Below are 14715 nucleotides of genomic sequence, written 5' to 3' on the forward strand. Positions count from 1 at the left end.
ATGGGATGGGATGGGATGGAATGGGATGGATGGGATGAGGTGGGATGGGATGGGATGGAATGGGATGGAATGGAATGGAATGGAATGGAATGGGATGGAATGGAATGGAATGGAGTGGATAGGATACAGTAAGATGGAATGAGGTGGATGGGATGCAGTGGGATGGAATGGGGTGGGATAGCATTGGATGAGCTTCATGTGTCTAGGGTGGGTGAGAGGACCAACGTGATTTATGCGAGCAGTGGGATGCACCCAGCTACTCCATGGCTCCGTTGTGGGCAACCTTTGTGGTTTACATAGTGCCAGGAGCACCTCCACCCTGCATCATTGCTGCACCCAGCACCATTGCTGGGGACAAGCGGGCTGATGTCCATCTGTCATTTTCCATGCAGACATTGAATTCAATGTCACCGGCAATTATGGCAGCCCCATGCACGTGAACCACAATGCCAACTACAGCTCCATGCCCTCCCCGGACATGGACCATGCTGACCGCAAGCAGCACGACCAGGCGCGGCGGCCGCTCAGCGTGGCCACGGATAACATGATGCTGGAGTTTTACAAGAAGGATGGGTAGGGCCTGTTTGGGGCTGGGGACGGGGAGCTGGCATTGCTCCCCAGGGTTGGATTCGCTTGCAAGATGGGTGGTTCCAACGGGAGGACCCTGCAGCCCGTGCTGGGGATGCACTCTTCCCCCAGGGATGCTGAGATATGGGAGCACTTGGATAAGATCTAAGGATGCTTGGATGAGACCTGGGCTTGTCGCAGCCCCAAACCTGCTGGGGGTGGGAGCAGGCTGGCCCCTGTGTCACCTCCTGTGCCCTTCTTGTGCTATGGACCCAGTTCTGAAACGTGCACCGAGGCTTCCCCATCTTCATCATATGTTCCTCCTACCACGTCCTACCAGTGCCCACACTCCGAGCCCCATGTCTTCTTAGCTCCTTTTCCAAGCTCCCCATGTCTGGTTTTAGGTTATTTACCACTAATAACCATCTGTTTCTGTCCATGCAGCCTTAGGAAAATCCAAAGGTACGGTGTTCTCTACGACAGTTCCGGGCGGGTGCTGGGAGGATGCTGGTGCCCCGGTACCAACGCAAAGGGTGATATGGCTGGTGTCACCAGCCTGTCGTGCAAAGCCATCCCACCCTGTTTCCGTGGGGATTTATTCCCGGCAGCTTCTCAGTGGAAGAAACATTTGCAGGGGCTCAATGGGAGCTGCATTGGGCTGGGACACCGGCGGTGCCTTAGCGCGGTCCCGTCTTGCCGTGCGGATGCTGAGGCTCCATCTCTGTCCCCAGCATGGGTGTCAGAGTGATGGACACCTCGTGGGTGGCACGTAGAGGCACCTCAGGAGCACGCAAGACACCCGCCACCCCCCCGGCCACGCAGCCACCCGCACCGCCCGCCGAGCTGCCCGCCACGCCGCACTCACCCATCCCTGAGCAGGCTCCTGATGTGTCAGCCAGCCCCTCATCTCCTGCCTCCAGCTTTGGCTTCCCGCCCGCAGCCGAGCGGGCAAGGTATGGACCTGTGTCCCTATGTGTCTGCAGCACACTTGTCCCCGTGGTGTCCCTCCGGTGTCCCCCTTGGGACCAAGCTGAGCTGGGTTTCCCCACGGGGCTCTTGCACTCACAGTGTTGAGCTGTAAGCTGCTGGGCTTGCAGTGATCAGAGCAAAATCCTAAAGGAGCCTAGTGTTCCCTGAGCTCTTTCTTTACCCAAAATCCATGTCCTCCTGTGGTTCACGTAGGTCAAAATGGAAGAAAGCACCTATCTTGTTCCATCCTGCTCCAAAATGGGGAGCCTTCCTCTCCTGCCACCCTGCAGGACTGCTGTGTGGCATGGCAGAGTGCAGGCCAAGCACCCATGGGTTTTGTTAGGGACCCAAGAGCTGTGTTCTGGTACAGGGCAATGCTTGGAGCAGTCCCACCCTGGGTACCCCACAGCCTCTCCCTGTAGTGGGGATGCCCATCAGGTTGCCTCCGCTGTGCCGCTGCTGCCTCGCTTCAGTGCCTTTGTGCCAATCTGCTTCTGCGTTACTCTCATCCTTTGTAACATGCTGACCCATCCTGGTGCTGCTGCCTTCACCCCATCCCTCCTCCATCCCTGTGCTGGGCTGCTGGTGGCGCCTGCAGACCAGGGGGACATGCCAAAGGCTCCATCCCAGCGATGAAGCTCCCACTCCAAAGGGCTCTGCAGCCGTGGGGAAGGGGCTGTCCCCCAGGCTCCCCCTGTTTTGATGTTGTCCTCCCCTCTGAGCAGCCCCATGAGCCCTGCTGGGGCCGTTCCCGCTCCCCTAGTGTTGCTGCCTTGCTGCTGCTCTCAATTCCCCCTCCTGCTGATGCTTCTGCTCAAGTCTTTTTTTATTTTGTTGTTCTATCGTTTTGCTGTTCTGTGATCTTTTTGGACATTTTGCAGCACGCGTGGTGTGCCGCCCGCCTGGCCGGATTGCTGCTACAGCCTCCCCTGCCCTGAGGACAAGCGGGGGCCCCCGGCCCCTGGTCCCCATCCCTGTCCCCTGCCCTGGACACAACCTGCACTGCGCCTCTGGCCAGGTTGCAGCCAGAGCCTTCCTCCCTCCCGCTCCTCCTCTTCTTCCTCCTGCTCCCCCCGTCCACTCACCCCCCACCTTCGCCCCAAGCCTTGCTCCCTGCTGGTCCCCACACCACGCTCTCTTGCCCCATGGCACTGCCCGCTCCCCATCTCTGCCCCACTGCTCCTCCCCAGCCCCCGGCCCCACATGCTGCCCTCTCCCCCCGGGGGCGGCCGCATGCCTGCGGGAGCCAACCTGGCCAGGTAACTACCCCTGCCACCATGGCTGTCCCTTATCCCTGCTGTCTCCAGGGAGATGGCTGCTGGACATGAGTTGGCTTGGCTGCAGCATGGCCTTTGTGCTAAGAAATTGCTTTAAATTGCAATTAAAGCACAGCAGCTCAATGGGTGCCCTTGAGCATCGTGGCCCCATGGCACGCCGGCTGCGTGCTTTGCACAAGGATGCTGCCGGTGTTGGGCTTTGGGTGCAGGGCTTTGGGAGCAAAGCTTCTCACTGCCATCCCTTGTCCCCACAGCACACTAAAGCCCAAGGAGCCATCCCCCGTCTCCACAGCACAGAAGGGCGGTGGGCAGCAGCCCATGGCCACACCACCATCCCCCGCCGAGCAGAGCCCGCGCGCCCCACGCAAAGGTGGGTACCCGTCTGTGTGCCACCCCCCAGTCCCCTGACCGCTGTCCATCCGTCTCTCCATCCTCCTGTCTGTCTGTCTCTCCCGCAGCCTCCAAGAAGCTGGCGCCCATCCCACCCAAGGCGCCCTCCTCAGGGGGCACATCGGAGCCGCCGGCGGGCCAGCCGTCCCCCGGCAGCTTGTCCCCAACCCCGCCAGGCACCCCCGCGCCCTATGGACTCGCTTACCCTCAAGGCTACTGCCTGGCCTCAGGTCAGCTGTCCCCAGCCGCCGCACCTTCCCCGTCTCCTCCTCCTCCTCCTCTTCCTCCCCTGGGCAGCTCTGTAACCAAATCTCGACCCGTCCCCAAGCCGAGGCAGAGGCCCTCGCTGCCGCCGCCGCAGCCCCCCACGGCCAGCGCGTCCGGCTCTAGCCCCCAGCCCACGGAGGCCCCCCTGCTCGACGCCGTGGCCCCCGGGGAGAGCGTGCCCACAGGTAACCCAGCCGCCGCGGGACGCAGCCGGGCTGTGCCGGGAGCTCAGAGCGCTCTTGGGCACCGCCGCTGCCCAGGGACACCATGGGGACCCTGCGGCACTGCCCAGCCTGCAGGATGGCTGTTTGCGCCCTGGGGTTTGGTGACAGCGTGGCTGGGAAGATGGCAGCATCCGTGGGAAAGTGATGATGTGCCCAGGAAGGTGATGGTCACCTTGGAAAGGTGGCAGAGTCCTTGGGAAGGTGGCAATGTGTCGAGGAAGGTGATGGTCACCTTGGGAAAGGGACAGTCATCAAGAGTGGGGCAGTGATCTTGGGAAGGTGGCAAAGTCCCTGGCATGGTCACAAGGTTCTTGGGAAGTTGGAAATGTACTCAGAAAGGTGGTGGCATCCTTGGGAAGGTGTCAGGGTCCCTGGGAAGGTGACAGTGTGCGTAGAAAGGTGACAGCCGCCTTGGGAAGGTCACAAGGTCCTTGGGAAGGAAGCAACGTGCCCAGGAAGGTAACATTGACCTTGGGAAGGTCACAATGTGCACAAGAAAGTGACGGTGACCTTGGGAAGATGGCAGCATCCTTGGACAGTGTCGATGTCTTTGGAAGTTGGCAAGGCCCCTAGGAAGGTGACAGTATGCCCAGGAAGATGGCAATATACCCAGGAAGGTGACAGCAACTTTGGGAAGATGGCAGCATCCTTGGGAAGGTGACAGTGACATTGGGAAGGTGGCAGGGTCCCTGGGAAGGTGACACTGTGCTCAACAGTGCGCTCAGGGAGGCAGCAGTGAGCTTGGAAAAGTGGCAGTATCCTTCAGGAAGATGACAGTGTGTCCAGGATGGTGACTGTGACCTTGGGAAGGTGGTGAAGTTTCTGGGAAGGTCATAAGGTCCCTGTGAAGGTGGCAGTGAGCTCAGAGAGGTGGCAGTGTCCTGGGGAAGGTGGCACTGCACATGGGACAATGACAAGGTTGGTCCTCAAGAAGGTAGCATGGTCCCCTGGAAAGATGGCAGTGTGCCCAATAAGATGGCAATGTCCTTAGGAGGACAGCAGGGTTCCTGGTAAGATGACAGTGTCCTTGGGAAGGTGACAAGATCCCTGGGAAGGTTGCAGTGTGCTCAGGAAGGTGCCACTGCCCCAAGGTGGAGGAAGGTGGCAATGTGCTCAGGAAAGTGTGCCCAGGAAATTGTGCCCTGGAAGGTCCAGGCGTTGTCCTCAGGAAGGTGGTAATGTCTCTGGAAAGGTAACAGCATCTTTGGGAAGGTGGCATTGTCCTCAGGAAGGTTGTGACATCGCTGGGAAGGTGGCAGTGTTCCCAGACAAGAAGGCAGTGTCCTCACAAAAGGTGGCCGTGTCCCTGGGAACATGGCAGTGTTCCCAGAAAGATGCCAATGTCCCATAGGCAGGTGGCAATGCCTCCACTAAGGTGACAGTGTCCCCAGGAAGGTGGCAGTGTCTAGGAGGTTGGCAAGGTCCCCAGGACAGCTCTGATGCCACACCCACTGTGTGCCAACCTGGTGGCGCTGGGCTTTGTCCCCCCTGTGCTGTCTGTGCTGCAGAGCCAAGTGTGGGGGGCAGCACCGGGGTCAGCATGAGCGTCCCCATCTCCTAAGCAGTGCTGTCCCCAAGAGCCAGCCTCCATGTGCAGCTTCAGCATCACACAGTCATGCCTTGCCCATGGGGACGCTTTGGCAGTGGGGATGCTTTGGGGACACTGTCCTGGTCACCCAGCTGGCAGCTGGGCTGGCAGTGGTGCCCTCTGCGTGCAGCCCTGCCTGTGAGGGCAGACTGAACAGGGGAGCTGTGTGGAGACGGGTTGGGCTTGGTGAGCATCATACCCCAGCACTGGTGTGTCCCTGGTGTTGTCCCCATTGTGCCCAGCTGTGGGTGCACCCAGACATTGTGTCCAACCATCAGCACACTCACGCACGAGTGCTGCCCCAGCACTGCATCTCAGCACTGCACACAGGCAAGGGTGCATTCTGGCATGGTGCTCTAGCAGTTCACCCCATGGCAGTACATCCATGCATAGGTGCCATCTCAGCATTGCACCCTGGCTTTCCATCCACACGTCAGTGCCCCCAGGCACTGCACTGCATCCAGGCAGAGACCCCTGGGATGTAACCCTAGCATTACACCCCAGTGTTGCACCCAGGCACTGGTGCAATGCCGCACTGGTGCAGCCAGGCACTGCACACAAGCATTGCATCCAAGCACTGATGCAACCCCGGCATTGCACCCCAGCATTTTATTCTTGCATTGGTGCAGCCAGGCACTGGTGTAACCCCAGCATTGCACTCCAGCATTGCACCCAGTGCTTCCCCAGCACTGCATTCCCATATTGGCACACTCAGACATTGCATCCCAGCACTGCGTGCAGGCATTGCCTTGAAGCCAGCAGCTACTGGTGGAGCCAGGCAGGAGCAGCAGTTGTCCTTGGGGTGGCTCTGTCCAGGCTCAGCAAAGGCCAGCAACGTGCTGCCAGGTGTGGGGACACACAGGTGGGGACAAAAGCCCCACGCTTCCCCTCCGGCCACAGTGCTGAGCACGCAGCACCCATCACGGCACACAACGGTACCTGCCCCCCTCGCCGCGTTCGGCAGCCCCTCACGCCGCTGTCTGTGCCTGCCGCAGGTCTGCTGCACTTCGAGCTGCCGTCCATTCACCTGGGGGGCGCGGAGGCCACGCTGCGCCGGGACCCGCTGGACGCCGCGCAGAGAGTGCAGCTGAAGGGCCCTGCAGAGGAGGAGGAGGACTCGGAGAGCACGGCCCTATGACGGCGTCCCCTCCGCCCATCCTTGCGGCCCCCAGCCCCGCACCGGGTGCTGCCGCCCTGTAGTGGGATTCGGTTCGCCTTATCCAGACTTTGCCTTGTGACTCGGTGCCTATGTCCCCCCCCCCGGCACGTCCTCGTGGTGGCAGCGGGGCTGGAGAGGCACCGGAGCCCCATTCCCTTCTGACGTGGGGCAGCAGCCTGGGGTCTCGTCTCCCCGCTCCGTACCCCCGTGGCTGGGATATGAGGATGGCCCCATAGCAATAAGGCGGGTGTGGGGCACGGCCTCGTCCCCTCTTTGCTGTCGTCGTGGGTTGGTGGCGTGGAGCAGAGGCTTTGGTTGTGCATGCAAAGACAAAGTCACCTTTTATCCTTTTCAGAGAGATGACATATATATATATATCTGGTGGGCATAGATATATATATATTATATATTTGTATATATAGAAATATATATATATATATTTGTTTTATTTTGAGCCATTCCATCCGATCTTGGTGTACAAACGGACTATGTCCATGGGAACGCATCGTGGCCCCGCTCCGCCCCCCTGTGCTGCACTGCCCCGACCCCCCGGCCCCACTGCTTCTGCACCGCCGCGATCTGACCGTCACCCACAGCACGGGGACGGGTGTGGGGGGCAGGAGCAGCTGGAATAAACGTGCACATCGCTGTGGAACTCAGCCCCCAGCCTGCCTTCATTCAACGCCTCCCGCGGCTCTGCACGCGCTTGGGAAGGGGCCGCTCCACGAGGGGGGCTGTGCGGGTTTGGGGACAGAATGTGCCCCTCCAGCTTCAAATGCATCACCCACAGAGGGAAACTGAAGCAGCACAGGGGCTGCTCGGCTCACAGCCACCCCCAAACCTCAAAGCAGCCACACTGGAAGGTCCCAGAAAAGTCACTAGAAAGCACCAAGAAACCCCCAGCGCCGTCCCCCAGGTGGACGCGGCACACAGCGCGCTCCTTTCATGTCTTTAATAGAAATGGCTGCGGGAGAACCACGCACTGCATAGCCCTGAGTGTGCAAGCAGCCCCGCAGCCCAACCCTCAGCACCAGTAGCTTGTAGAAAACAAACAGCATCTCTGCATAGAACTCTCTGTATAGAATAAATACTCTCTCTCCCAACAGCCCCTCGGCCCTGCAGACCCCCTGCTTGCTCCCAGTAAGGCGTGGGCTGAAAGGCACAGGGCCAAGGGTGCAGACACTCAGCACAGCACAGCCGGGTGCGAAGGGATCCCTGAGTGGGATGCGCCCAGGGCTGGTACCCAGCTGCACGATGCTCATAGTGCAGGCACACCCTGATTTTGGGCACTCCATTGCATGATGATCCCAGCACAGGTGGTGATGGATACCCTGATGCAGGATGCTGCTGGCGCAGGGATGCCCTGCTTCCAGATAGCCCAGAGCTCAACGCTCCCATTGCTGGATGCTCCCAGCACTGTGCACCCAGCCCCAGGATGCTGATGATGCAGGAATGCCCTGACTGCATACGGCCCATGGCACGATACTCCCAGTGCTGGGTACCCAGGTGCAGGATGCTCCCGGCACAGGGATGCTTTGTTTGCAGGTACCCCCCTGCACAACGCTCTTGGTGCTGGATGCTCCTAGAGACATACATGCAGCTGTGCAATGCTCCAGGCTCTGGGTACCCAGTTGTGGGATGCCCACAGCATAGAGATGCCCCGACCCCACAGCACAATGCTTTAGGTGCCACCCACTGCCAGCTCAGCCCCACAACCATCAACTCCCTTCCTCAGAAGCTGGACTCAGGCACGACCCCGTGCCGCAGGGTTGCCATGCGCTCCCTGCCCCGTATCCCTGCAGTGCCCCCCGTGCCCCGGCCCAGCGATGCTGAGCGCCGCATGGGGTGAGGGGGCCGTGGGGGGAGGCAGGCTGAGCTCTGTGAGCGCCGGATGGGCCCGTCAGGGCTGTGGGGGTCGTGCTGTGCCCGAGGGGTGCCCTCCTGCCGCACCCGGGGGCGGCCTGTCTCCTGCTCGCCACTCCACGGGGGGCTTTTGGGGCACGAGATCCCAGTGGGGCCGGCGCTGTGGGCCCGGCGTGGTGTTGGGGTGCAGCGGGGGGGCTCTGTGCTCTGTGTGCTGCCTGCAGCATCGCCCAGCACGGCCTTCTGCTCCACACGGGGGCTGCCCCCGCCTACCGGCCCCATGGGGATGTATGGCAGCAGCTGCCCGGGGGCCGCCCGCGGGCGCGAGGCGAAGGACCACCGCAGGGGCACAGCCCTGGGGGGGGCCCTGCAGCGGGCGGGGGGTGGCAGCTTGACACTGAGGCTGCGGCTCTGCACCACCCGCACCGGCGGCCGGGCTTCGAAGCCACCTGCAAGGAGAGAGCATGAGGGAGGTGGGGGGTGGTTGCACCGGGGCTGCTACGGGGTTCAGGGCTGGAGGGGGGCGGGGCTCACCTTGCTCCTGTGTGGTGCTAAGGTCCGGGCTGCAGGGTGGGGATGGGCGGGGAGCTGCAGGCTGGGATCCTGCGCTGTGCTGCTTGGTGCCCCCTAGCCGGGCTGCCCAGTGGTTCAATGGGGCCGAGCTGCTGCTGCCTGTGGGGAATGGGAGCTGCACGGGGGGGGCACAGTGCCAGGGAGTGGGGCTGGGAGCTGCTGGGGGGTGCAGCAATGCAGGAGCTGCAGTGAGCAGTGTGCATATGCAGGCATGCAAGGGGTGTGCACAGAAGCATGCGGATGTGTGCGGAATCTGCACAATGCTGTGCATGCTGATGCACACCAGCATGTGTGTGCTTGGAGCCCTGCTATATGCAAATGTGTGCCTGCCTGCTGCACTGCCCATGGATGGCAACGCACAGGTGTCCAGGTGCACGCATGCACCTGCATGCAACTGTGCTGTGAGAGCACACACACACCTTGAGTGCACGAGTGTGCATCCAGCAGTGCTGCGTGCAGGCACATCGTGCTGTGTGTGCACTTGCATTTGGCTGTGCTCTGCACGCACAGTGTGCCTGCTCTGCAGGTGCTGCCAAGGTGGTGATGGAGGGGGTGACACTGCTCACCTCTGGCAGCACTGCTGGCCGACCAGGCAGGGATGGCATTGCGGCGCTGGTAGAAGAGGATGTAGGCGCTGCGGGTGCTCACCTCGTCCTCCCGCACCCCCTCCACCGTGCTGTCATCGTAGCTGTACCAGCGCCCGTCCAGGGAGTTGCAGCAGTACGCTGGGGCAGGGGTGAGGGAGGGGGAGCAGGGAGCAGGGCCCCTCGGGTCTCCCCTCCCCACAGCAGAGATGGAGCCCATCACGCTGCTCTGACACACTGCACACCCCTTGCAATGCCCCCGGCCCCATGCTCTTCCCCACTGCACCCCTCACACAACACATTTTTATCCCACTATTCCCCTGCTGCACCCTGTGACCCCACACCCCATGTCTTCACCATGCACCCCGGCTCCACATCCCTCCCCCATTGACTGCTGTCACGCAGCACAACCCTGGCCCCAAGCCATGCCCATGGCACTCTCCTTTCAGCGACCCCCACTCCCACACCTTATCTCACTGCACACCCCCACACGGCACCCCTAGCCCCACTCCCCATGGCTGTGCCATGCCCCCCGCCCCACAGCACCCCTCGCTCACCGGTGTAATGCCCGCCCTGCATGCTGCCATGGTGATTGCAGACGGCGTAAAGGTCATACAGAGCATCCGGGGGGCAGCTCCGAGTCGGGCGCAGGGAGTTCTGCCATCTTCCCCCCCCCGGGGCCAGGTGTGGGGCCATGTCCAACCCACGCAAGGGGAAGCGCACCAGCGTGCTCAGCTTGTGGCGGCGCTGGGCAACCTGGCGGAAGCGCTTCAGGTGGATGATGAGGATGTCGGGCAGCGTCCAGAGGCGGAGCTGCACTGTGCCCTGCTGCAGGACCCGGCAGTGCGGGCAGCGCCATGCGTCATCCGGTGCCAGCTGGAGGCACATACTGTGAGCATCCCAAAAGGAGAGTCTTGTCCCTCCCCCTCCTCCCCCTGCCCAGCACCGCAGGGTGTGAGGCTTTTTGGGTGCACCCACCTGCTCCTCCTTGGTGTAGAGCTGGAAGCACTCATCCAAAGTGCAGCTGTGCTGCTGGTGTGCCGCCTGCTGCAGCCGCACGCTGTCTGCGTCCTGCACCACCTCCTGCTGCACGCTGCCGAAAAGCCTGCAGGGTGGGAGGTGAGGGGAGGGTCAGGGATGGAGCACGGGGCTGTGGTCCCCCCCCCAGTGCTGCACTCACCGCTCCTTGATGTCGATGTCCCAGTCCACTGTCAGCGCGATGTGGGGGGGTCCGCCAGCGGGGCTCTGCTGCAGCGCCCTGAGCACCCCAAAGGGAAAGGGAGGTGTGGAGTGGGGCCTCCCCATCCCTGCAGGGCTGTGGGGTGGCCCCCCCTCACCTGTCAATGGCCGCGTGGCACAGCGGGTGTGGGTCCTGTGGGGACAGGTAGGCACTGGGCTCCCTGGCCACGTGGATGCGGAACAGCGGCACCGTGCCCTGCAGGACAACACGGTGAGGGGACATAAGGACCCTCAGGTCCCTCAGGGGGAGCGCCCTCACCCTGGGATGCTAGTGCCAGCAGGGCCGGAGCACTACCCCACACTTCAGTATTCCCATGTGACCTCAGTTCTGCTCTCGTACCCATGGTGGGGACACCCAGAGGGACAAGGATGGGGCTTCAGTGTGTGATTCACTGCGGGCTCCCGTCAGCCCTGTGGATACCTTGGTGGCGACGGCACCCAAGTGGCAGGGATGGGTGACACTGCAGCCACATCCAGTGACTATGGCCAACCAGGGCAACAGGGACGCCTCTCACAGGGACACCATGGCCACGGGTGGGGTCACCACGGCCCCCCGCAAGGACAACCCATGGGGACACCCACCTGCACGGCGCTCCTCATCATGCCGCGCAGCGGGGCCAGCACGTCGCGCTGCAGCTGTGCCCAAGAGGCACCGCGCTCCGCCCACAGCACCAGCGGTGATCCGAACCTGGGTGCATGGGGACGTGGTTGGGGGCATGGGGACACGCAGGGGGGCCGTGTGCGGGGCAGGGCAGGGCGGTACCTGGCGCGGTGCGGACCGGTGCCCGCCACGTGGCACAGCAGCAGCAGCACAGGGCGGGCGCCTGCGGGCAGAGGGTGAGCGCGGTGCGGCCATGCCCGTGGGAACCCCCTAGGGGGAGGGATGGGGACACCGGGGTGACACGGAGGGCGTGGGAAAATTCCCGCCAACGGCTCCGCCAATCGCAGCGCGAGGGGTGAGGTTCCCACCAATCACGGCAAGACAGACACCTGCCTCCCACCAATCGTGGCGTGAGGGACAAGGCTCCTACCAATCACAGCAGAGGAGGAGAAAGGTGCCACCAATTGCAGCAGAGCATGCATCTGCCTCCATCCAATCGCGACAAAACACACCTGCCTCCCACCAATCACAGCAGACGGGGCACAGCTCCCACCCGTCATTGGGGGGAGGGGGGCACAGATGCCACCAATCACAGCACAGCACACCTGCCTCCAACGAATCACAACAGCGGGGCTGGAGCCTCCCACCAATCCCAGCGGGGCAGACACCTGCCTCCCACCAACGGCATGGGGATAGGGCTCCCAGCAGTCACCAGTAGGACGCCTCCAATGCCACCAGCCCCACACAGTGCCCAGTACCTGCAGGGGCCTCTGGGGGAGCCTGCAGGGCATACAGGGGTGCCTCTTGCCCGGCTGTGCTCAGCTCCTCAGCGTCATCCAGTGAGCGCAGGAAGCCCTGCGGGGACACCTCGGCCAGGATCACCTGTGGCATGTGGCACATGGCTCTGGATGTGGCACAAGGCACACAGTGCAAATACATGGCACACAGCACATGGTGCAGTACACAGCGTGGCACATGGCACAGCACCTGGTGCACGGCATGGCACAGGGCACAGTACACAGCACATGACAGCGTGTGGCACAGCTCATGGCACATGGCGCAGCACATGGCGCATATGGCGCAGCACATGGTGGAGCAGATGGCACAGAACATGGCACGCAGCATGTGGCACAGCGTGGCACGAGGCAAGGCACAGCACAGCAGATGCACACGGTGCAGGTACACGACACGGCGCACAGCGTAGCACACAGTGCGGTACAAGGCACACAGCATGGCCCAGCATGGCACGTGGCATTGTACAAGGCCCAACAAGGCTTAGCACCAGGCACAGCACAGCACACAGGCTCTGAGTGCCTCCCCGTTACCTGCTGTGGGGGCACATCCCCCTCCCGTGCCACCATCTCACGCAGCTCTGCAGCCGTGCCCAGCAGCGGCACTGCCAGCCCCACGCGCAGCGAGCGCCCGCCCTCGCGCTGCAGCACCAGCGTCACATTCAGTGCCCTGGGGACATCATGGTGGGGATGTCATGTGTGCCCCAGGTGCGGTGGTGCCAGCATGCATCCCTCCTTGCTGGACACCGCCACCTCCTGCGCTCTGAGTTCTCCCCATATGGCACAAATGGCTCTTTTTGGAGCTGGATGCCCCAAGTGGTGCTGGCCGTCCCCTCGCCACGCACTCACCTGGTCTGGCGCACGGGGATGGGCAGCGAGATGCACAGGAATGGGTCGAAGGTATTGCTTTGCTTCCGGCAGTGCGGGCACGTCAGGGATGATCTGCACGCATGGGCAGGCCGATGGCACACCTCTGAGTACCCATGTGGGGCATGGGGACGCATCCCTGGGGGCTGGGTGGCCACAAGGCACAGCCACATCCCACAGCGCGCGCACGGCACGAGGCACAGCCAGCAGCTGCTCACTGTGAGCCCTGCTGCACAGCCATGCAGGGACGTGGCTCGGTACTGTGTCACCCACAGCAATGCTGGGTGCAGCTCAGCCCCCCTCCCAACACCGCAGGGCCGCATCCTGCCCACAGCTCACCTGTACTGTGCCTGGAAGTGGCTCTGTACAAAGCTCTCCCCACTGGCACCACTCTGCTCCACACTGCGCTGTGAGGACACAGACCAAACGGGGTGAACCCTACACCAGCATGGCCCTCATGATCCCCACCATCCTCAGGCACTGCTGTGGGCTCCAGTGCCTGAGGGCTCCCCACGGGCTGCATGGCATGGGGAATACACCCAGTCCCACTGTGTTCAGTCTACTGTCCTGTGAAATGGGCGCACTTGGGGCAAAGGTACCCAACACACACCAGCACTGGGATGGGGAATACCAGAAGATGCTGTCAGAGAATGACCAGCCTGTTTTGTGGGCAGGAGTTTTTCAGTGTTACAGTGAACAAGCCTGAAAATATTTGGAAGGGACAATGATTCTCCTGGTGCCATCTGCTGGCTCTGGGTCCCGCTGAGCCTGACACCTCCTCGCAGTCTGCTGGGGGCCAGGGCCCATCTGTTGTCTCAGAGGGGGGTCGGAGGAGGGAACTCAATGTGCTCGGTGCCTGTGCACCCTGCAAGACCCAAAGCTCCCCGCATCCCCCAAGGGCTCCTCCTCCTGGAGTGCCCCCAGCAGATCCAACCTGCAGCCCTCCGCACGCAGATCTGTCCTCCCAGGACACGGACTGGACGGAGAAGAGATTCTTTTTCATCTGCCCGGCTGGGTGGGGTGCCGTGGGGGCTGCCCCACCTCAGCAGGGAAGGACCGGGATGGCCTGCTCCCTCCCCCGGGGACACCCACCTGGTGGGCAGCGCGATGTCCCGGTGCGGGCGAGGCGCTGCCCAGGTCCTCGTGCATGCGGTCCAGCAGCCACAGCAGGAACTCGAGGGCGTCGTGCTGCGCGTTACCGCGGAACTGCGCGCCGTGTTTGGCCACGATGCTCTGCGGGGCGCAGCAAAGCAGCGGGACGGGGATGCTGCGACCGGGTATCGGAGCCGCATCTCCACCGAACGCACCGCCCTGTGCCTCAGTTTCCCCCTCCACGTAGCACAGATTCGCCCTCGGGATTAGCGAAAGATCCCCCAGCTCTCCCAACCCGGTACAACGCACGGCTCTCCCCGGGAGGATCCTGCACACGCGATGCCACCGCCGCCCGCCCCGCCGTGGAACTGCCCGAGGAGCGCTCCGACCCCACCCGGGTTAACTCGGAGCCCGGAGCGGCCGTACCTGGAACTCGGCGGAGAGCCGCGGGGTGTATTCCAGGCTCCAGAGGGCGCGGACCAGAGCCGCCAGGCGGTGCGTGACCTCGGCGCGGGCCCCGCGGGCTCGGTAGCGTCCGAGCGCCAGGAACTCGGCGAGCGGGGCGGTGTTGCTGAGGCACTGCACCACGGCGTTCATGAAGCACGTGTTGCCGTGGTTCCGCAGCCCCTGCGCGCCGGGCGGTCGCGCCCCGCTCCGCGCCGCC

At 62.7% G+C, this 14715-nt stretch overlaps 2 protein-coding genes across 2 annotated transcripts; one reads left to right on the plus strand and one right to left on the minus strand.

Annotated features, from left to right (window-relative positions):
- Positions 1-385: 385 nt before the first annotated feature.
- Positions 386-7087, plus strand: LOC122167048 (rho GTPase-activating protein 44-like; the record flags this gene model as incomplete). The annotated part of the gene is made up of 7 exons (XM_042831255.1): positions 386-573; positions 1012-1029; positions 1299-1520; positions 2418-2795; positions 3068-3183; positions 3272-3655; positions 6278-7087. Coding segments are annotated over 7 exons (1449 nt in total), but the record flags the coding sequence as incomplete, so codon positions are not given.
- Positions 7088-8172: 1085 nt separating this feature from the next.
- USP43 (ubiquitin specific peptidase 43) lies at positions 8173-14696 on the minus strand (the record flags this gene model as incomplete). The annotated part of the gene is made up of 17 exons (XM_042831254.1): positions 8173-8753; positions 8839-8976; positions 9444-9602; positions 10019-10337; positions 10440-10566; positions 10642-10719; positions 10799-10896; positions 11041-11208; positions 11283-11388; positions 11493-11727; positions 11814-11906; positions 12060-12183; positions 12627-12762; positions 12942-13034; positions 13299-13366; positions 14052-14192; positions 14478-14696. Coding segments are annotated over 17 exons (2883 nt in total), but the record flags the coding sequence as incomplete, so codon positions are not given.
- Between the last annotated feature and the right edge of the window lie 19 nt (positions 14697-14715).

This window comes from Centrocercus urophasianus, unplaced genomic scaffold (genome assembly GCF_019232065.1).
Source record: "Centrocercus urophasianus isolate 14NV4802_14NV808 unplaced genomic scaffold, USGS_Curo_1.0 seq_350, whole genome shotgun sequence".
NCBI lineage: Eukaryota > Metazoa > Chordata > Aves > Galliformes > Phasianidae > Centrocercus > Centrocercus urophasianus.